Source organism: Lemur catta, chromosome 3, assembly GCF_020740605.2.
Source record: "Lemur catta isolate mLemCat1 chromosome 3, mLemCat1.pri, whole genome shotgun sequence".
In the NCBI taxonomy this organism is placed as follows: Eukaryota; Metazoa; Chordata; class Mammalia; order Primates; family Lemuridae; genus Lemur; species Lemur catta.
The window spans coordinates 87,022,947-87,046,515 of record NC_059130.1 but is presented as its reverse complement, the minus strand read 5'-3'; the positions used below and the strand labels follow the sequence as shown (position 1 = coordinate 87,046,515).

General features: G+C 47.0%; 1 protein-coding gene across 6 annotated transcripts; it reads right to left on the bottom strand.

Annotated features, from left to right (window-relative positions):
- Positions 1–525: 525 nt before the first annotated feature.
- ECHDC2 (enoyl-CoA hydratase domain containing 2) lies at positions 526–22,233 on the bottom strand. 6 transcript variants are annotated; one of them, XM_045548002.1, is made up of 10 exons: positions 22,010–22,233; positions 14,174–14,241; positions 14,018–14,105; positions 10,620–10,706; positions 9,408–9,497; positions 7,987–8,043; positions 7,614–7,801; positions 3,520–3,570; positions 2,042–2,089; positions 526–1,208 (listed from the first exon to the last, which is right to left on the bottom strand). In XM_045548002.1, exons 1-10 carry the CDS (start codon positions 22,140–22,142, stop codon positions 1,131–1,133), a joined length of 888 nt encoding a protein of 295 aa, XP_045403958.1. In that variant the 5' UTR covers positions 22,143–22,233; the 3' UTR covers positions 526–1,130. The 6 variants fall into 6 exon arrangements, with proteins under 6 accessions (XP_045403958.1, XP_045403956.1, XP_045403957.1 ...); XM_045548000.1 differs by having other exon boundaries at positions 9,408–9,500; positions 22,010–22,232; XM_045548001.1 differs by lacking the exon at positions 22,010–22,233 and adding an exon at positions 21,798–21,932 and having other exon boundaries at positions 9,408–9,500.
- Between the last annotated feature and the right edge of the window lie 1,336 nt (positions 22,234–23,569).

Genomic DNA, 23,569 nt, shown 5'->3' with positions numbered 1-23,569 from the left:
AAGGCCTGGGTTGGTTCTGTATTACTCTCCCATCCACGGTACAAGCATAACCTTGGGGCATATTTGTATTTAGCAGCAAGTCAACAATGTTATTTGTATGTGTCCATGCTCATTATTTAGGGACTCTAGGCCAGGCCTAGGCTCAGGATGCTTAGCCAGAACTCAGATCCAGTTAGAGAATGATCCCAAGGCCACAGCTTACAATGTAGCCTTGATACAAGAGGAGAGATGGCTATTGAGACCAACTGAGATATGTATCAACCCCCTCTTTGTTTTCTAAGGGCATCATCCTCTGTTCACCTTTGCTCATGATGTTTGCATTAGGCAGCTTCTTTGCTTCACATGCCTGTTAATCCTCAGGCTTCAATTCCATGTTACTTGCCCATTTCCTGATCCTCCCTTCTCTCCATCAAAGTTAATCGCACCCTTCTCAGTGCTTCTGAAGGCCATGAAAGATTTCCTGTCACCCTATAGTTTACATAGAATTTTCAGTGATGATTTCATTTAGTCCTCACAAGAATATTGTAAGTTAACAATTAGAACACATTTATTGAACGTGAGTTTTTATTTTTTTAAAAATCTTCACAACATTTTCATTTTGCAGATGAGGAAGCTGAGGTTGAACAATTTGTCTAAGGTTACACAGCAAGTGACTGGCAGAGAGCCAGGATCTGCTGTCTGACTGCTGACACATGCTCACCCAATAACCAGGGTTTATTTATAATCTCTGTAGTCCAGAGGAAGAAACTACGGATTTCTCAAAATCTCTTGATATCTCTAGTGAGTGCCTGATAATTGAGAGACAGAGGGCCTAAGAGCCAATGATACAAAAATCCAGAGGGATCTATTTTAATCCTTAGTTTATCATTCAAGTAGGGAGAGAGACAGGCATTCTCCAAAGCAAATCCAACCTAGTGATTAGCCATAGTGAGGATGAGGAAGGTAGCAGTAAGTGGTATAGTCAGCACCCAGGTACCAGGCACTATGGCAATCATTTCATATCCATCGTCGTCCTTGTGAAGAAGCAGAAGCCCAAAGAGGTGGAATGGTGAGGGCAGTCAGCTGCGGATTTCCTTTCTGGATCCTGCTCTTTAAGGCATCCATCTCCTGTGCTTAAGATTAAATGGGGGTTACTCGCCAACAAATCTTGGAGGCCGCTTCTCCCTGAAGGCTGCCATGCCCTCCAGCCGGTCCCGGGTTGGGATGTTCTACAACAAGGTACAGAATATTAATTTGGGGGGAACAGGGCTACAGGCCAGAAAAGAGTTGCTTAAGCTTGTTCAGTCCATGACAAGGCCAGGATCCAAATGTTTCCATTGTTTCTGGACTTTGGTCTTGAGCCATACAAAAGCATAAGCAGTGGCTCCTTGGTCTCCTGGGGAGAGTGGGCCAGCCTCTGTAGCATCTGTGTCCCATGGCCATTAGCCTCTACTTGCACACTGCTTATGTGTTTCCAGAGAGCTCCCTACCTTCTGCCACAGTATGATAATGAGGCTCCTCTGCAGAGAAGAAAGAAAGACTAGCCTTTGCACTAAGAAATCTGGCTTTGAATCTGGGTATATAGCTGGTTCACACTAGGTTCTGCAAGCCCCAAAACCCCTTACTTAGGAGTGTTTTGGGTATTTGTAAACCTGGAGACTGGCATTTTTTTACCCTGGAGTAAAGGACTGAATAGGTTAGTCCCAGGTTTATAGCCCTTCCATTGAACACACACAGCCTGCAGGCTGTAACTAAGCCTTGACATCCCAGCCCATCCTGGCCTCTACAGTGCCAGAAGCTGTTCCAGTACCTCTGCGTTCTCCTTTGATTCTCTGGGCACTAAGTGGGCCAGGACGTACCACCATTAGATGGTTGAGGAAATATTCCCAGAGATAAGCAGGGCAGCTCCCTTGGAACCATTCCAGGTTAACCAGGAGGTGGCTTGGAGTCGAACTGTTAGGGTTGAGAAGAACCTTCTAAATTGGTCTTGTACTATACAATGTCCCCTACCTCTGGCCTCGCCTTTGTTAGCAAGCATGCACAGACTGGCAGCAGCACATACCTGGGCATAGCATATCCCTTCAATGGCCATCCCCGATGCAATGTCCACCTGCAAGAAAGACGTGCTCCCTGGATCAGCCTGACCATGTTGACAAACAGTGCTGGGAGAAATGGGGGCTATGGGGGCTGTGAGGACAATGAGGAGGGTCGACACAGCCTGCAGATTGAGACATCCGGTCAGAGCGGGGTGGGAGAGCAGGAGTCCACAGCCAGTGTTCCTCCTTCCCATCTGGCTGCTCGCCATGCTCCTGCCCCCTGGCAGTTAACTTGGCCAGCTTCTGCTGCCCTCAGGAAGAAGGGCCTGGGCCCTTATGACCTGGCCCCTGGCAATTTCTCCAGCTTCTAGGCCCAAGTGTTTGCTGTGACTAGCACTTGTAAGCACCATTCTAAGAGAAGTACCATGTACATATGTGTGTAAACTCATTACTTTTCACAGCAAGGGTTATTATCCCTCATATGGCTGAGAAATGTGAGGCACAGAAAGGTGAAACATTGACATTTTGGGCTGGATGGAAACACACACACACCCCAGAAAGGTGAAGTAATTTGTAAGAGTTCACAACAGAGTGTGGAAGAGCAGGTCTTAGAACCGAGTCCGTGCTCCTAACGGGCATGTGGTGTCTTCCCCTCGTCCCCTCAGTCAAGCTGCTCGCTTATACACTTCTGTTCTTTTGCTCATACTGTTCCTTTTCTCTGGAATTCTTAGCCTTCCCACGGCCCAACTCTAGAATAAACACTCTTTAACCCAGCACTGCCCAATATGGTAGCCACTAACCACATGTGGCTATTTGAGCATTTGAACTGTGATTAGCGTGAAGGAAGAACTGAATGTTTACTTGCTTTTAATTAAGTTTAAAAACCACATGGTGCTCTCATAGGGACAGCATAGCTTTAACCTCTCTGAGGTGTCTGCTTAGTACCATTCACCTTTTATTAGTAATTTGTGTATTTTTTGCCCTCTCCCTACCTTAGGAACAGTGACCATATTTAATTCATGTCTATGTCCCAGTTCCTTGCTCAGGTCTAGATTCAGTATGTGATGAGTGAATTGATGGATAAATTGATGTCCAGGGATAGATCAGCTACACACAAGGCATCACCCCAAGTCCTGCCCTTGAGGCCACATTACTGACAACCAGCACAGACCCCACAACACTCACTGGGTGCCACGCAGACCTGGATTCTTCCTACTTGATTTCTCTGTGACCTTGGGCAAGTCACTTACCCTTTCTGAACCTCAATTTCCTCCTCTGTCCAAGGGGAAGGGGAAGAGGATAAAACGTAAACAATAAAGTCACCTGGCCAGACTTCCTATTTTGGAGATGGGTAAATTGGGGTACAGAGAAAGAGGTCAGAATCTGTTAGAAGAGTACAGTTCTTGAGTTCTTTCTAGCCGTGCTGTCAATCTGAGCCATAAAAACACTGTCTTGGCCATGAGTGACTTTAGTGGACCCAAGTCCCAACTCCAAATCCTCTTACCTCTATTCCTCGGTCAATGGCTACTTTGCCCAGCCGCACAGCGATGGGGGCCTAGGGAAAAGGAAAAGCTTGGTTGAGGGAGGGGATCGATGCCGATAGAGATCTGAAGTAAAGAGATGTACTCAGCTCTGTTGAGGGAAGAGTTTTAGACAAGGAGGCGCAGCGGTCTGGGTCTAGTTCCAGCTATTCTATCTGATGTGTCTCATTAATGTTAGTCTTCCTACCTCTTAGTTGAGGTTCCTTTTCTATAACAAAAGAAGCCAGACTGATCCCTGACCCTCCCAATCCTAACCATCTGGGGTTCTTGTCATTCAGCCTGTCCTTCCAACATGTACAACATACTATAGTTTACAAAATGCTTTCCTACCCACCCCTCCAGGCTGGTGTTTTTACTAATCACCCGTTTTACAGATGTGAAATTGAGGTGCAAGGAGGTGAAGCACTTGGGTGTGTTTATCCAGGGAGTCATTGGTGAGACTTGCATTTGGCTCCCAGCCACCTCTCCCACTGCTGCTCCCTTCCTCTCTCCCCCTTAAATGCCAGCCTTGACTATAAGCAGGTTTTACGCCAGCAGAGTTTTTAAAAAAACAAACAAAAAAAAGTCAGGGTTAAGAATTTGGGCTTTTGAGTCTCACAGATCTGGGTTGACATCCCAGGGGAGCATATTGACATATCTACATGGAAACAGCAGTGTCTTTGGTTTATTTATCACTGGTTTTACTTCAGGTAACCTGTGCCACAGCAGCCCTGGCACTCTAGGCAAGGAGTGCATCTACTTCCTAGATCATTCATATTGTATTATTTGAAGTGTTTATAAGACTATCAGTGATTTTTAAAGTGTTAACATAGAATCCATAAATGAAAAACCTAGCTACATAAAAATGAACTTCAGATTGGAGGAAAATAAACACGAATAAAATAAAATGGAAGAAAAATATTTGTGACACTCGATGACAGATGAGTTTCCATGATTTATAAAAAATTGGTAAGTTGGTATAATTTTTGAAAAACATTTACAAAAGGCATGTAAAAGTAGTACACAGGAAAAGAAACATAAGTGTGAAGGATGCCCTGCAGGTGCATTGGGAAAGGCAGATCAGACAGTGAGGTGCCAGGCCCCGTAGGAAAATGTTAGTAGTGCTCACTTGCTGAGATTGGGGAAACTGGTATTTGCATGCATTATTGATAGAGTAAATTGATATGCCTCAGGAAAGCAATTTGGCAAAAACTGGCAAACTGTTAGATACATGTGTTCTTTGTTGCAACTCCATGTAGGGATTTGTATGAAGTTATTCATTCCAGCCATTTTACAGTGGCAAAAAGATACAACATAAAGGTTCATCATTAGGGTACTGGTTAAATAATGATGGCACATTCAGACCATGAATGTAAAAGTGTACAGTTGTTTAAAAGAATGAGGTCAATTAGTTATGTGCTGAAATGGAAAAATCTCCAGAAGATGTTAGGTGAACAAAGCAAGGTGCTAGCTGGTATATATATTATGATTTCATTTGTGTAAAATGTGTTGGTATGACATGCTTTTGGGGAGAAGGGGGCTACTGTGTCTAGCTAGTATTATAATTTAGGTAACTATCCAGTAAAGAAACTGATTTTTCACTAAAGAAAGTTAAACTACATATATGGAGGCCAGGGGTGGTGACTCATGTCTATAATCTCAGCACATTTGTAGGCCAAGGCAGGAGGATCATTTGAGGTTAGGAGTTTGAGACCAGCCTGGGCAGCATAGTGAGACCCCATCTCTACAAAAAGAATTTAAAATTTGTTAGGTGTAGTGGCATGCACCTGTAGTCCTAGCTACAGTCAGGAGGATGGCTTGAGCCCAGGAGTTCAAGGCTACAGTGAGCTGTGATCATGCACTCCAGTCTGGGCAATAGAGTGAGACCCTGTCTCTAAAAAAGAAAAAGAAAACAAACAAATCCATTATTCAAAGGATAATATGTATTTACTATTTAAGGGGGAAATCTGAGTGTTAAGATGTAGACCTTGAGGATATTGACAAATTTTTTTCTGGGCTGAGTAAACTTTGGAACCGTGACTCCCTAGTCAGAGTGGTTTGTCCACTAGGTGGCAGCCGTCTGCCACCATAACTGGCACACCCATATGGGAGCCCTCTTTATTCTGAGTACCTAGGTAACACAGCTGGATTGTTGCAGGCTTGTTTTTTCATTTGCACCAGAAGGTCTCATCTGTGGAATTGGTACTAATTTTTGGTAGACTGGTGTTTGGAGTACAAAACTACTTTTACTGAAAATACTGGTAATCATATTAGTATAGTACCGTTATTTCAGCATATTTGGAAATCTGAATAATCCTGTGATTTTTAGTTTATGCAAAAAGACAAACCCTACACAGTCTAGAGGTCTAGCTGTGGAAGCTGCAGTCAGCCTCTCCCTTAAGCGACTCAGAGTTCTGTATTAGTTTGGAGACTTTTGACCAACTGTAGTAGAAACCTGACAGCATTAAAATTGTCCAGGCAATGGCATCAGACTCTCCATTTATGTATGATAAGACTTAAAAAAAAAAAAAAAAAAAAAAAAAGCTTTTTGTTAAACCAAAGCATTTGGCTTAGATTATCAATTTTAAAAAAGTTATAGACTCTGACCCCCAAATTAAAGAAGATCTCAGTTAAGAGTTAGGATTATTTACATTTAAGGGACAGGGAAGGATTTTTTTCAAAATTACTTATTTTCATGGTTAATTCAAATACTATCTGTTAATATTAAAATGATGTATGGTTAACATGTTGTACAGGCTTATATTTTAACTTTGTTTTGTAACATGTTTGTAAATTTTTTGTATTGTAAGTACATTAAATATTTAGCTTCATAGTTTAAAAATTTTTATTCATATTTTGCACTGTAAGAAAATAAAATACCAGTTTTTTTATTGCATTCTGTTTTGTGCAAAATAAGTGCTGAAATACCAGTGTTGTCTTTTTTTGATACTGCCGTCACTTTCTGTGACCTTGATGAGCAGGTCACTGAACCTTTCTGGGTCCGTTGGCTCACAAATGGTGACTGTTGCAGTCACTTTTTTGACCTTCCTGAGCAAGTCACTCACTGAACCTTTCCGAGTCTGTTTTCTCACAAATGGTGACAATTAACTAGATTGTTCTAATGATAGAGACACTGTAATAAAAGTAGCTAGTAGCATTGTGTCTGACAGATGAGAGCTACTCAGAATAGGCTAAGTCAAGATTTATTGTAAATTAGTTAAACCTAGCTCCATTGCGGCTGCTTTTATATATCTTGATGGAAACTTGAGATCTCTTGCCCCTGACCCCTTCTACCTTGCGCCCCCATAGAGTTGTAAGAAGCCAGCAGAGCCTCTCAGGGCCTGGAGACCACAGCCAGCCAGATCCTTACTTTCCCTGCTGAAGTCTTTGGGCCCTGCAGCTGGTAGGATTGCTCCTGGTCAGGGCCTAATAAGCCCACTCTCTAGCGAGCAGTTCTAAACTTTTTAGGGATTATGCTCCAAGGCAATTTGAGGATTTTTAAAAACTTAGTGAGTCTTAACACGTCTTGCATGATGTATTTAAAGAATTTCTACACCAGGCAGTATGGTAGGAAAGGAAAGATGAGCTAAGTTCTATATCCATCTTAGAATCTTGCTTTTTCAGTCTTTGGGACACTTTAAGGCTGTGCTGTAATACAGTAGCCAGGAGCCACATGTGGCTGTTAGCATTTGAAATATGGCTAGTAGTGTGACTATGAGGTACCAGATTTTTTGTTTTATCCAATTTGAATTTAACTGCATTTGGTTAGTGGCTGCCATTACTGGACAGCACAGATGCAGAGCATTTCCGTCATTTCTTAAAGGTCTATTGGATAGTGTTAATTTGAGGGCTTTCACACCCATTTGATTCCAGTCCTTTGGAATTCAATTTTCATTTTAATTCAAAATTAAAATTTGATTGTTTACTGGATGGCTGAATAGATGAAAAACTCCAAAAAGGGTTAATTTTTTGTCTTTGGGCAAATGGATGTGCAACTCCAAGGAATATCCTGTACCCCAAAACACCCTGCCTCCCTCATAGCACAGGCCTGCCCTCCTGTGCTGGGCTGTCACCATACCTGGGGCAGGATCTCTCGGGCCAGTTCTCGTGCCCGGTGGTAGGCAGCATCGCCCTCCTCGTTCTGGGCCACAGCATGATTCACCAGCCCCAGCGAGTGGGCCTGCTCTCCACTCAGTCTTCGGCCCGTGAAGATGAGCTCCTTTGCTAGAGCCACTCCCAGGCAGCGGGGCAGCCTCTGAGTCCCTCCTGCCAGGTGGAGGGGTCAGGGTGATAAATCGGTGTGGGAAGTGGGAGTCCAGAGAAGGCCCAGCCTGGGAGTCAGCCACGACTTCTCAGAGAAGCAAAGGGAGTTAGGATGGCAGGGGAGGACCCTGGTTAGAGGGGAATTGGGCAGGTGGAAGAGGGTGGGTAGATGCTGTAGGTGAGGTTACCTGCCCCTGGGAGGAGCCCTCGAGTGGTCTCAATCAGTCCCATGACTGCAGAGGAAGCTGCTCAAACAGAACAGAGTGAAGCCTGTGCCCACCCACCCCCTCCTCCAGTGCTAATCCCTGGGGAGAAGAGACACCTGTCTCTGGTCTGCTCTCCCCTCTGGCCAATTCCCCCATGGTCTGGCCACAGCCGTGCCCCTCTAGACTCTGCCTTTGGAAGAGCCCTAGCCTGGAAGTCAGGAGGCCCAGGCAGCCCTCATTGCACCATGCCCTTTGATGGAGTTGTGTGTCACCAGCAAGCCTCACCCTTCCTGAACTTCAAAGATGGGAAAAAAATGATTGGCCCTTTTCTGCCTGCTTCAGAGAGCTGCTAAGGATTACATGAGTAATGGTGCTTGGAACCAGGAAGGGGCTCCTAGAAGGTGCCTGATAAGCTATTTGTTGGTTAATAGAGTCTCGGTCTCATGTATCCTTAGCTCTGCCCTGTCCTAGAGTGTCAGTGACTCCTGCTCCTACCATGGTTATCCCTCCCAGCTTTGTCGCAGCCTGAAGTGTCCCTGACTTCCAGTACACGTCCAACTGAGTTCTACTTGCTTTGAGAAGCCAGCCTTGACTGACCACCTCCCACACCACATGCCTCTCCTTTCTGAATTCCCCCAGCCAGCCCAGGCCATGTTAACTGTGTAATGTCGTGCTTATGAAAGGTTTTACATTCACTCTCTCAGTCCTCGTGGAAACCCTGCCAGGTAGTTGCCTGAACATGGGCAGGTGAGAAGTTGGAGCTAGGACCAACCTGGTATTTTGGTGCCTGGCCACCTGGTCAATTCCTTCTCTTTGACCTGCATTGTGTGGTTAGAAGTGACCTTCATGCCTGGAGTTACACATTTTAAATGTCCCTCCTGGGTTGGCAGGAGAAAGCAGTTGAGGGTAAGAGAGACATCATGATGGCACTCAGACTCCGTCCAGCTGTCTCCAAGGAGGGCACTCCTAACCACCAAGTCAGTCACCTTAAAAAGCGATCAGTCATCTTCATCCCCTCCACTCCTCAAATAAAGCTTAATTGCTCAGAACAAGTAATGTGATTAGCTTAGCCAGTGAGAGACTGTCCCTGTGGCTCACCTTTGTTCAAAACATGGTGAATTAATCTGACTAGGACAGAACTGGAAGGTTGGACATTGATCTTCATCCTCGGCTTTTGCTCTCTATAAACTTTTTGCTGTCAGCAATTGCTCTGAAGTTGGTAGAATCATTCCCAAAAAGAGAGAAGCAGCTTCTGCCTGAGCTCCCTGTGTCCCGTACCCTGCCTCAGTTTTGCTCTTGGTTGAAAGGCCAAGTGCAGTGACTGACTTGGCAGAAGCCCCAGACTTACCCTGTTTCACTCACCCTCCCGTCCTCATCCCCCCACAGCACTCCCTGCCCAATACCTGCCACTCGGAGGTCACAGGCCAGGGCAAGCTCCAGGCCTCCGCCCAAGGCAAACCCATCCATAGCTGCAATGGTGGGAGCAGGGAAGGCTGCTGTGGAGATGAGGGAGGGCTCAGCCTGCAAGGCCCTGCAGGCAGGACCAGGGCAAGGCTCATGGTTGAGGAGGGGCAGCTGGTCCCAGGTTTGGGGACCTCACCTGGTACCTCAGCCAGGTTATCTTAGATTGAAGTCAGTTTTCCCATCAGGGAAAGTTCTGGGATCAGCTGGGGAACAAGAATGGGGAGATGGGCTGGGTGATCCCTGCTCAGGCCCCTCCCCCGCTGGCCTTCCTGGGACCTGCTTTTCTGTGTGTCAAGCCCAGCCAGTGCTGGGAACACAGAACTGAATCAGACGTGGCCCCTGTCCCCGTGGAGCTCCGTCTAATGGGGAGGGCAAATGTGTAATCAGGCAATGATTTCAGTGCTCTGACAAAAGGAAGCTTGGAGGGTGTCAGGAAGGCTTCCTGGAGAAGGTAATGGAGGCCTTGAAGGATGAGTAAAAGTCTAGGCCGGGCGTGGTGGCTCACGCCTGTAATCCTAGCACTCTGGGAGGCCAAGGCGGGTGGATTGTTTGAGCTCAGGAGTTCAAAACCAGCCTGAGCAAGAGCGAGACCTCGCCTCTACTAAAAATAGAAAGAAATTATGTGGCCAACTAAAATATATATATAGAAAAAATTAGCCGGGCATGGTGGCATATGCCTGTAGTCCCAGCTACTCGGGAGGCTGAGGCAGTAGGATCATTTAAGCCCAGGAGTTTGAGGTTGCTGTGAGCTAGGCTGACGCCACGGCACTCACTCTAGCCCGGGCAACAGAGCGAGACTCTGTCTCAAAAAAAAAAAAAAAGTCTAGGTAGCTGAGAAGGGGTATTCCAGGCAAAGGGAAGAGCAATTGCCAAAGCCTGAAAGCATGCTTGGTGAAACCCGGCTCCTCTGGAATGGCCAGGCTTGAGCCCTGAGGGCACAGTGCAGCACAAAGGCCGAAGAGCCAGAGTTCCCCTTCTAGGGCAGATACCCTCTGAACCCTGTCCCTGTCCCCACTTGTAGATTTCCTTGTACCCATCCCCCTGGGAGAGTCATCTGTCTTCCCACAGAGCTCAAAACAGAAAGCACTCTGCTTAGAGGATGTGGGGGTGGACTGGCATCAGACTCCCTCCTCCAAACCCCAGACCCTCACCGATGTCATCCATCAGGCCTCGGAGTCGCTGGACAAAGACCCCCACCTCCGCCTCACTCATCTGTTCCCGCTCCTTTAGGTCTGCACCTGCAGATGGCAAGGGGTTGGTGCCAGCCCTTGGGAAAATGGCCTGTTACAGAATCCCAGGCAGTTAAAGGATCCAGCAGAGAGGAAGCGGGTAGGGGAAGAGGAGCGTCAAACAAGGGAAGGTACAACAGCAGCAAAAAGGTAAACTGGACTTCATCAAAATGAAAAATTTTGTGCATCAAAGGGCACTATCAAGAGAGTGAAAAGACAACCCACAGATATCTGATAAAGGATTAAGATCTAGAATATATAAATAACTCCTACAACTCAACAACAAAAACAACCTGATTCAAAAATGGGTGAAGGACTTCCCTAGAGAAGATAGACAGATGACCAATAAACACATGAAAAGTTGCTCAACACCATTAGTCATTAGGGAAATGCAACTCAAAACCACAATGAGACACTGCCTCAAGTCTGTTAGGATGGCCATTATTGACAACAAACAAGCAGCAGAACAAAAAGTGTTGGCATGGACGTGGACAAACTGGAACCCTGCGGGCATTGGTGGGAATGCAAAACGATGTAGCTGCTATGGAAAACAGTTTGCTGGTTCCTCAAAAAGTTAAGCAGTTACCATACAATTTCAGTCCTAAGTATATACGCAAAAGGGTAGAAAGCAGGGACTCAAACACATACCATCATCCCTCTGTATTTGCAGGGTTTTGGTTCTAGGACCCTGTAGATAACAAAATCTGCCAATGCTCAGTCCCTTATGTAAAATGGCACAGTATTTGAATATGACCTATACACATCCTCCTGTATCAGTTAAATCCTCTCTAGATTACTTATAATACCTAATACAGTGTAAAGCTACATAAATAATTGTTATACTGTTTTTATTTGTACTATTTTTATTGTTATTTTTATTTATTTATTTCTAATATTTTCAATCTGCAGTTGGTTGACTCCATGGATGTAGAACCCGCTGATACTGAGGGCTGACTGTATTTGCACAACAGTGTTCTTAGGGACATTATTCACAGTGGCCAAAAGTTGAAAACAACCCAAGTGCCTATCAACAGAATGGGTAAAGAAAGCATGGTATATATACAGTAGAATATTATTCAACCATAAAAAACAACAGAGTTCTAACACTTGCTACAGCATGGATGAACCTTGAGGACATTATGGTAAATGAAATAAGCCAGACACAAAAAAGACAAATATCATATGATTACAATTATATGAGATATCTAGAATAGGCAAATATATAGAGACAGAAAGCAAAATAGAAGTTACCAGGGCCTGGAGGATATGGGGGAATTAATTATTAATTATTGATTAATGGGTTGGATTTGTTTGGAATGATAAAAAAATTTTGCAAATGGGTAGTGATGGTTGTACCATGTTGTGAATGTACTTAATGCCACTCTGAATTTTACACTTAAAAATGGCTAAAATGGGACAGGCATGTTAGCTCATGCCTGTAATCCTAGCATTTTGGGAGGCCAAGGTGGGAGGATTGCTTGAGGCCAGAAATTCGAGACTACCCTGGGCAACATAGCAAGACCCCATCTCTACAAAGAATTAAAACATTAGCTGGGAGTGACTGCATGGGCCTGTAGTCCCAGCTACTTGGGAGGCTCAGGCAGAAGGATCACTTCAGGCCAAGAATTCAAGGTTGCAATGAGGTAAAATTGCACCACTGTACTCTAGCCCAGGCAACAGAGTGAAACACTATCTCTCTCTCTCTCTCTCTCTCTCTGTCTCTCACACACACACACAAATGGTTAAAATGGTAACTTTTGTATTATTTATATTTTATCATAATTTTTAAGTTATAAAAGGCAAGGTCATTGGGGTCCAAGGAGGTTGAGAGGTCAAGAGGACTGAGAAATGAGCATAGGATATAGTGGCATGGCACTGGGCAAGAACGTTAGTGAGAATAGTGACCTTGGTAGGGCCATCAAAGGCCAGATGGCAGGGGCTGAGCAGGAGTAGGGGGTGAATATAGACTCTTCAAGTCCTGAACTATAGGAAGTCAGAGCTGGGAGAGCCCTTGGCAGTCTCTGATCAGTCCAGCCCCTCAGTGACTGAGGGGGAGACGAGGGCCCAGAGAGGCAGGAACTAGCACAGGATTCAGAGCTAGTCAGGGCAGATCAGGCCTCCTGCAGCGCCCCCTTCCTTCTCTCTTAGCTGGAATAGTGAGGAGTGGAGCTAAGGGCGGTGGGGAGGAATGACATGACCTTGATAGAGGAGGTTAGAGACAGAGCCAAAGGAAGTAGCCAGGGTTCGATAAAGACCACAGCCAGGGAAGCTGGATCAGGCAAATGGGTCTTCACACTTGCCTATCAGTGCAGATCCCAAGCTGGGTACCCTGACAGCCCAGACCTAAGGGCTGAGCCAAATCCCCTTGCAATCCCCTGAGAATCATGCTCCTCCCATCCCATCCCTTCACAGCCTCTTGCTGTGTCACACAGCAAGTGTGTGGCCCCTGTTGGTCCCTGCCCAACCACACTCCCAGAATCTGTTCTCAAGTCAGCTCTGCTCTCAGTTGACTTGCTCTTGTTTTAGGCCTGGGGTGTGTTTCTTCCCTCATCTTTGAAATGGAAGTTCATGGTGCTTGCCCTGCTGGGAGGACCAAATGACACAAGGACAGTGGAGAGCTTTGGTGGCAGGGACTGAGATCCTATGGGTGGGCAAAGGGGCACAGAGTCCCATCTCGGCCACTGACCTTGTGAGCATCTTTGGACTGTTTCCTCAATGAAGGGTCAGAACAAAGCATGTAGCACAACTGGGACTTGGGGTCAGAGAGGCCAAGTTGAGACTAAATTCTTTTTTTTTTTTTTTTTGAGACAGAGTCTTGCTCTGTTGCCTGGGCTAGAGTGAGTGCGTGGCATCAGCCTAACTCACAGCAACCTCAAACTCCTGGGCTAATGCAATCCTCCTGCCTCAGCCTCCTGGGTAGCTGGGACTACAGGCATGCACCACCACGCCCGGCTAATTTTTCTATATATTTTTAACTGTCCATATAATTTATTTCTATTTTTAGTAGAGATGGGGTCTCGCTCTTGCTCAGGCTGGTCTCGAATTGCTGAGCTCAAACAATCTGCCCACCTCGGCCTCCCAGAGTGCTAGGATTACAGGCGTGAGCCACCGTGCCCGGCTGAGACTAAATTCTATTCTACCTTTTACAGGTGTGTGACACCCTAGGCAAGGAATCTTTCCTCTCTTGAGTCTTTGAGTTCATCTTTGTGAAATGGAAATAATGAGTTCTATGCTGGAGCTGATCTAAGGCTTCCCCCAACCCCTGCAGGCTGGTGGGAGCCCTGCAGAGCCCCTGGATGGGGACAGGGGAGGGGACCCACCTGCACAGAACACACCCTTCACTCCACTTCTGAAGATCAGGACACGCACTTGCCGTTCCTCTCGCAGCCGGGCCAGAGCATCCAGCAGCTACAGAGGACACCCCGTCAGATACTCCCAGCCCATCCCCCAGCCCACCCTGGTGCTCTCTTTCTTACCTCGCTGACCAAGACGTTCCCTAAGGCATTGCGGGCACGAGGTCTGTTCATCAGAATCTCAGAGATTCCTGCAGGGGACAAAGCAGCCTTGGGTAAGCCAACTGGCTCTGCTCACTCCTGCTTGTGTTCTGGGCAGCCTCTGCCCTAGAAGACCAGCGTGACTTGGGGCAAGTCACATACCTGGGCCTCATTTTCCCAACCCTAAAAGAGAGAGAGTAAACCTTGCTCTTTCTGCCTCACAGGGAAGTTGAAGGGCTTGTGAACTGTGGAGCAAAATGGGGGAGGAATAAGAATGACTGCCACAGTAGTCCTTGCCTGCTTCTGCCACCATTACGCACACAGACTCACACACACACACACACACACACACACACGCCTTCACGTTCACAGTTCCCTCCAGATTATTTGTACCTTCACGGCCAAACTTCTTCCTCAAGAGTTATAAGGCAAATACCCTTGTAGCCACCACCCAAATCAAGAAATAGAACAGTGCTAGCCACCTCAGAAGCCCCACCATGTGCCCTGACTCAATCATAGCTCCCTCCTCTCCCTCCCAAAATTACTCTTTTCTTTTTTTGTTTTTTGTTTTTGAAGATGGGGTCTTGCTATATTGCTTAGGCTGAACTTGAACTTCTAGGCACAAGTGATCCTCACGCCTTGATCTCCCGAGTAGCTGGGACTCCAGACTCTTTGACTTTTATAGTAATCATGTCCATGTATTTCTTTTCTTTTTTTTTTTTTTTTTGAGACAGAGTCTCGCTTTGTTGCCCGGGCTAGAGTGAGTGCCGTGGCGTCAGCCTAGCTCACAGCAACCTCAAACTCCTGGGCTGAAGCGATCCTACTGCCTCAGCCTCCCGAGTAGCTGGGACTACAGGCATGCACCACCATGCCCAGCTAATTTTTGCTATATATATTTTTAGTTGTCCAGATAATTTATTTCTATTTTTTTAGTAGAGACGGGGTCTCGCTCAGGCTGGTCTCGAACTTCTGACCTCAAGCGATCCACCCGCCTCGGCCTCCCAGAGGGCTAGGATTACAGGCATGAGCCACCGCGCCTGGCCCATGTCCATGTATTTCTTTATAATTTTATCACTCAAGTGTGCATCCCTAGACATCATAGTTTAAACTTGCCCATTTAAAAAATCTTGATATGTCTTTTAAAAGCCTATTAAAATCCCCAGATTCTCCTTCTAGCCCTGTCTTTCCCTCAAAGGCTATCTGACTAGGAACCTGGACGTTTGACCTGTAGGATTTCCCAATGTCTGAAATTTGCTAATTGCACAATCATGAGCACCAATCAATATGTTCCTCTGTCACAAGAAATGAGTAAACAACAGAGGCTTGATCACACTCATGGTCTTTCCTCTTTGGCAATACAGTAGCCTTTGCCCTACACATGTGATGTTCTTTTCACCAGCAACAGCCAAGCTTCTTAAAAGAGTTCTCTATACTGATTTGGCCACTTTCTTACCTTCCATTCGCTTACACCCTCTCCAATCCAGGTTACCCTATCACTCAGAAGAAACTGTTCTCACCCGAGTGACCAGTGTAGCCACATCACTAGCCAAGGGACACGTTTCCGTTCTTGTATCAACCTCTCAGCAGTAGAAACCTCTGCTGACAGAACACATACTCCTTCTTGAACATTTTCTGCTTTGGCTTTTTAAAAGAATATTTATTTATTTATTTTTAAATAGACAATTTTATTAGAGCAGTTTTACGTTCACAGCAAAATTGAGTGGACAGTATAGTACAAAGAGTCAGGCCAGGCGTGGTGGCTCATGCCTGTAATCCTAGCACTCTGGGAGGCCAAGGTGAGACAATCACTTGAGGTCAGGAGTTTGAGACCAGCCTGAACAAGAGTGAGACCCCCCTCTCTACTAAAAATAGAAAAAACTAGCCGGGTGTGGTGGTGCATGCCTGTAGTCCCAGCTACTTGGGAGGCTGAGGCAGGAAGATCGCTAGAGCCCAGGAGTTTGAGGTTGCTGTGAGGTAGGCTGAAGCCATGGCACTCTAGCCCAGGTGACAGAGCGAGACTGTCTCAAAAAAAAAAAAAAAGAAAAGAAAGTATAGTACAAAGAGTTCTCATGTACTGCCCTCTCTCCCCTGCCCCACACAGGCCCAGCCACTTCTATCCACAGCCCCCATCAGAGAGGTAATTTGTTACAACTGACGAATCTGCACTGACACATCATCATCGCCCAAATCCATAGTTTACATTAGGGTCCATGGTGTATATTCTGTGGGTTTGGACAGTATCTGCCTTGGCTTTGGTGGCCCCACATTTTCCTGGCCTTTCTCCCACCTCTCGGTTGATGCCTCTACACTCCTTTATTAGGTTCTCTTCTACCCAGTTTTTAATCACTGAAGTTCCTTAAGGCCCAGTCAGGTTCATTTGTACATTTATATATTTAACATGTGCTAGCCTCTGTCCTAGACACTCTGATTCTAGACACAAGGGCAGACTCAGCCCTTGTCCCCATAGAATTTACAGTCAAGCAGAGAAGGCAGACGTTAAATATTTGTGATGAGAATTTAGAAAACAGAGGACAAGTAGGTAAGAGGATACACTGGGCAGAGGGGAACTCCAGTGTACAACGTCAGTGAGGACTTCCTGGATGAGGAAGTGACCTTAAAGCTGAGAGCTGACAGAAGAATAGGAATTGGCCTGGGAAAAAGTATAAGTGTGCACGTGAGTGTGCACATGTGTGTGCACACAAGTGTATGCATGTGAGTTCATATGCACCTGTATGTGTGCATGTGTGTGCAAGTGTGCATACATGTGCATATTGTGTGCGTGTGTGCATGTTGGCAGTGTGTGGGGAAGGCAGGTAGTCCAGGAGAGAAGCCCACTGCAGGCAGAGGGAGCAGCACAGCTGAGAGCCTAGGTGTGGAACTGCAGGGTACCTTCCAGAACTAGAAGAGTTCAGGTGGAGGGAAGGCACTGTGAGGGGAGGCAGGAGAGTCAGGAGGGGCCTGCGCTTGCTGATCTGGCCCTTCCCCTCAGAGAACCCCCCACGCCTCCCACACGCTTGCCTCCTGTACACCCAGGACTGCCACGGGTACCCAGCCAGCCCAGGGCACTCCTCTGCACCTTAGGCGTGAATATCCAAATGCTCACTTGATATCTTGACTAACATGTCCAAAAATGATCAGTCTTTCTCCTGCAGGGGATAAGGCAGCCTTGGGTAAGCCAACTGGCTCCAGTGGTACATGAACGACCTTACTATCAACCTGAAGTTGGTCCTGTCGCCTCATGCTTCCTCACCCACAAAATGCACTCAGTCACCGAGGCCTCTCAAATAGATCTCAGATCTCTCAGCTCGTACCCTTCCTTGCAGCCATTTACCTGGTACAGGCTCTTTCCTGTTTCTTGGATCACCCAGCTGTCCTCAGTCTTGTTCCCTCCTCCCACATACACATTCATTAGCCCACTGGGGTCGGAGTCATCTTTTCAAACCCAAATCCTTTCCCCCACTCTTTTCCTCAAAATGAAGTCCAATTCCTTAATACTACACACAAGGCCCCCCGCAATCTGGCCCTTGCACCCCACTCTGCCCTCAACTCACCCCCAACCCCCACCATCTGGGCCAGGTGTGGGGAAGAGAGGCGGGCTCTGGGAAGGGCTCCAACCCCCCTATCATCCCCTCTAGGCTGTTTCTAAAATGTCAGGGATGGACTAGAGTGTGTCCCAGTCCTGTGGTCTTCATCCTTTTTATCTCCCAGGGTCCTCAGCTTTGTCTGTGGAGCAAGCAGTGTTTATTAAGTTGGCATTCTCAGTGTGCGTTGATCTGAAGCACAGAAAAGGGCCAATGAAAGCTTCAGGGCTATCAAGGGACAGGGTTTTCAGCCAGAACTTACAGAACTATGGTTCAGGCCAGAGAACTATAACATGCAGGCAGTCTGGGCTTCCTTAGCCTCCCCAGAAACCCACAAAGAGCTCCCAGAGCCCAGCAGGTCTGGAGGCTCTGCCCAGGAGCTCAGATGGCCCAAAGGTCCTTTCCAGCTCTTATGCTCCAGGAGAGAAGGTGGCACAACCTTGGGGAAGGGAAACTATGGCGGATACAGAGAAATCACATCAGAGGAGTCGAGGAACCTGAATCCCACAAACTTCAGAACAGTCTAGATCCAAGGTCAGTGTGGCAAAAAGGGCCAGGCATGCTGGCTCAAGCCTATAATCCCAGCACTTTGGAGGCTGAGGCAGGAGGATTGCTTGAGGCCAGGAGTTCGAGACCAGCTTGGGCAATATAGTGAGACCCTATCTCTACAGAAAAATTTTGTTAATTAGCTGGGCATGGTGGTGCATGCCTATAGTCTCAGCTACTCAGGAGGCTGAGGTGGGAGGATCACTTGAGCCCAGGAGTTGGAGGTCGCAGTGAGCTATGATGCCACCGCTGCACTCTAGCCCAGGCAACAGAGCAAAACCCTGTCTAAAAAAAAAAAAAAAAAATTAAAAAAAAAAAGCTTATAGAACAAGGATATAAAGAAAGAAAATATTTTTGTGCAGCCGCACAATGTGTTTTAAGCTAAGTGTTATCACAAAAGAGGCAAAAAGTTAAAAATTACAAAGTAAAAAAGTTATAGTAAGCTAAGGTTAACTTATTGAAGAAAGAAAAATATTTTTTTAAGTTTAGTGTAACAATGTAGCTTAGGTGTACAGTGTTTATAAAGTCTACAGTAGTGAACAGTAATGTCCTGGGCCTTCACATTCACTCACCACTCACTCATAAACTCACCCAGAGCTTCCAGTTCTGCAAACTTCATTCACAGTAAGTACCCTATTACGGAAGTACCATTTTTTATCTTTTATACCATATATTTACTGCACCTACCCTATGTTTAGATAGGTTTAGATATACAAATACTTACCATTGTGTTGTACTTGCCTACAGTACACAATATAGTAACATGCTGTGCAGGTTTGTAGCCTAGGAGCAATAGGCTGTACTGTTAGGTAGACAGTACGGGATTCTGGGCCTCCTAGGGATGAAACTGGGTACAGTTGCCCCCATCTTGGTCCTGCCCAACCCTGATTCTCCATACCTGGGGGAGGAGGGAGTACCCTATGAATCTGCCAAACAGAACTTGGTGTGCCAGCTGCAAAAGAATGCAGAGGACTCTAGCCCACAGGGCAAGCTGCATGGGTACCATAAAGTCCAGAAAGTGACCTAGAACCCACATATGTAGTTAAGGCTCAGGTCATGTGACTTCCAACTGTCTAATCAAAGTGGTTCCACGGTGCCCTCTGAACCACAAGGGAGGTCCCTATCCAGACACTATAAAATAGGACGCAGACCATAGCCAAGCTCTCTCTCTTTGCCCTTCCTTTTGCCTGCCCTGCTGTGACAGTGGGTCCAGTTGTCATCTATGGCATATGTACCATGTTCGGTAAACCTGTATCTTGCTCTTGCCCTATACTCCTATCTTTCTCTCCTCAATAAACCTCAGTTTCGTGCTTGCCTAACTTTGGTGTGTCTGGTCATTCTTCGGCCAAGAGCGCGCCAAGAACCAACAGTTTCAGACTGAAACCTGACAGTACCATATAGCCTAGGTGTGTAGTAGCCTGCACCATCTAGGTTTATGTAAGCACACTCAGTGATGTTCACACAAGAACATAATCACTTAATGACGCATTTTTCAGAACGTAGCCCCAGCGATGCCTGACTATACAAGAAATAAGGCAGCTAAAGGCAGAGGAGAGAGGTTAACCAGCCCATCTCACTCTCAAGGACAACAGGTAAAATGTGACAATGCTCTAGCTCTAGGGCTGTCAGCCCCAGTGGAAGGCATGTTAGTGGCTTCTAACATGAACATCGAATGACCCAGCTCACTTTCTGTGAGGGTTCTCCTGTGTGTGACCTCTTCCCCGTGCGTCCTCCACTATTTCACCTAGGTTTCCTTCTCCTGTCACTGACTTTCTCCCTCATATATGCCCTCTGGCAGGGACAGAGGCTTCATCTGCTGATCCTTGTCATTCATTCTGGATAAAATGATTCCCAATATTTCCAAGTCAGCCCAAAGGTCTATGATCCATAATAATTTTTTATTTACAGATATACAAGTTTATGTTTTGAGTCACTGAATTATCAGAAAAGTCAGTGATGACCTAACAGTTGAGAACAGGCTTTGAAATCAGACCTGATTCAAATTGCTTAATGCTCTGTGCCTCAATTTTTTAATCTGTAAAGTGGGGAGAATAATCATCGCTATCAAGGTAAGCACTGTTGGCAATTTGGCAGTACTAAGCATAAGAGTATGGGGTATTCTCTAGGGTCCAGCAATCCCACCTGGTCAGGGAAATTCTCACCAGGCAATGTAGTGGGACACTGGTGGCCTCTCTGCGTCCATTGAAAGTGGTGGGTGCACACTAGGAATCTGTGAACTAAAAGGCTTCCCTGTCCCCCCACAACTGACTGAATGGACCCACTCCTGGCCAAGGGGATACCCTAAAACTGAATTGCCTACCATGAGGAGGTAAGTCAGACATGCGTCATCATGCCCCCCTCCCTTCTTGGAGATACCCTTCCTAACTCATTGACAGGCCTAAGGCTATGCAAGACAAACCTGCAGGTCCTCAATTTACATAACAAATATATGCTGGTAGTAGCTGGTCTTTTATTAACTGACCTCTTGATCTTAAAACATTCCAAGCCTTTAGACAAAAACTTTATTTTTAACCAATTACAAGTCAAAGAATCTTTAAACCCACCTGTAACCTGTAAGCCGCCACCCCCTCCCCCTTCAAGATGGCCCACCTTTTCTGGCCAAACCAATGTATGCCTTCCGTGTACTGATTTAGGACTTTACCTGTAATCCTTGTCTCCCTGAAATGTATAAAACCAAACTGTAACCCAACCACAGAGAGTCCACTTGGGCATGGCTCCAGGTCATGGTCCTCAAGTTTGACTCAGAACAAATCTCTTTAAATTATTTTACAGTTTGGCTTCTTTTCCGTTGGCAAATAATATGCAACAGCAGAAAGCAAGGAACTAGAAACTAGACTTCAAAATTTAGTGTCCAGCGGATAAAAGGAAGAAATACAACGAAGTGTACAGTACAGTGCCAACTGTGTTAATTAAAACCCGGACACGAACAATGCTACATCAAACGCAGGCGAAGGGGATGCGATGGCGGGGACAGCAAAGGCAGGAGAAGGGCCTTGCCCATCGGTGAAGCGCGCGCTGAGGCGTGTGTGGTCGGCGCCAGCGAACGCACTTCAAGTCCAAATTGGCAACACAGCGCGCAGTCAGGGCAGTTATCTGTCAGTGACCCTCGAACTTTCCCCTCGGTACTACACTTGAATCTTAGTCAAAAGGGCGAAAAGTCTAGAACTTCAACTCACAGGGACGCCAGAGTGTCCCTTCCCGCTCCTCCCTCCGCCCGCGGCGGAGCGGGATTGGCTCCGCCGCCCCCGCCCCCCGAACCCTGCCAGGACTCCCGCGGGGGAGGGGACCGGGCATTTGAACGCTCCTGACCCAGGGATTCTGGTGCCAAAACCCACCCATGCGCGACTCCACTCCCCTTCCGCTCAGCCAGAGGCCACCAAAGAGGGGCTGAGGACACTGAGATTGACAAAGCGTCTCACCCCAGCTGGAGTCGGGCAGCCAGTAAGGTGGTCACCCACCTCTCGGGGTTTGGGCTGCTTGGGAGCCTAGACTGGGAGACAGGCGATCTGGGCTCGAATCCTCAAACGCGCTGGGCGACCCGCCTTCCCCACTGGCCTCGGTCTTCCCGCGTGCAATGGGCGCGTCAGCCATCGCTCGGGCCCTTGGCCCGGGTCTTGGCCCGGCCAGGTCCCAGCGGCTTCCTGGGCGCGCCCGGGAACCGCGCATTTACCTTGGTCCGGACCCGCCAGGGCGCGCACTTGGATCTCAGGGCTTCCGGCCGCCCCGTCGGAGGCGCAACCGCGGGCCCGAAAGGGCCTCCAGGGGCGCGGGAGGCGCAGGGCGCGGGGGACGACGCGCAGCATCGGGGCGCAGGCTGGGAAGGTGCAGCGCCGGCCCTCCACTGCCTCGGCTGCTGCTGAAAGCTCGCGGTTCTGGCGGGGGCGAGGCCTTCGCCAATTGCTCCACCTATGGGCCAGGGGCCTACGCCGCTGTCAGCACCTCCTGGGGACGGGGAGACTTGGGTGGGGGGAAGCCCAGCTCCTCCCAGAGATTTGGAGTAAGACTGTCAACCTCTCTAACCGTCAAGTGTTCTAATCTGTAAAAGGAGGATGATAATGGTGTGTGTGAACACCATTGGCTATATATACGCTGAATAAATGTCATTTCTTTTAAAAATGTCATTTCATTCGTCCCTCAGACATTGTCTACATTCATTAACTTCACTGCCTCACCTCCCATTTGCACCTCAAATGTAATGGAAGGTGAGGCAGTGAAGCAGTGAAGTTAGTGCCTCACCTGCCACTAAATTTAACACTCGTCCCAATTTAATGCTCAATAAATCAGCTCACAAAAAATTCGCTAGCTTCTGCCTCCCATTGTCCACCCAAACTGCCTTGGCAGAGGTCAGCAGTGGCCTTGCTTAGTTCATTCAGGGTGGACCAATAAACAGTGTTCAGTGCACACTCTCCCTGCCCCCCAACCTCCTACCCTCCACTTGTCGAGGATCCCAAAGCCACTAACATTCCTGGCCTCCAACCCATGGCTGCACTGTTAGGAGATCTAGAAATAAAATTCCCTCTTTAGAGTCACCAGTGTTTGGTGTCTCTTTGTTATGGTAATTAATATACAGCTCCTTTTTTGTTTGTTTGTTTTTTTGAGACAGAGTCTCACTCTGTTGCCCAGGCTAGAGTGCCGTGACGTCAGCCTAGCTCACAGCAACCTCAAACTCCTGGGCTCAAGCGATCCTCCTGCCTCAGCTTCCTGAGTAGCTGGGACAACAGGCACACACTATGATGCACAGCTAATTTTTCTATTTTTAGTATTTTGTCTCATGCCTGCTACAAAACACCTAGAAATGCTGCAGCTCACATGCAGCTCTCTGCCATGTGAGTACACCACTCTTGTTCAGGCTGGTTTTGAACTCCTGAGCTCAAGGGATCCTCCCCCCCTCAGCCTCCCAGAGTGCTAGGATTACAGGCGTGAGCCACTGCGTCCAGCCCTATATGGGGAGAATTAGAAGGTGACTGCACATGCCTAGGGAAAGGCGCAGACTCAGGAAAGAACCATGAAGACCTTAAGTTTACATCTCAGGCTAATCTTTGGCACAGAGAAAACCTACAACAATAATTTTTTAAAAAAGCCACCAAAACCAATAACAAAACCCGGCAAACCCTAAGGAAGAAGGAGAATCTGAGTTACAGAATTATCACATTATTAGAGTCAAATGCCCAGTTTTCAACAAAAAATCACAAGACATACAAAGAGAAAAATATGGCTCATTCAAAGGAAA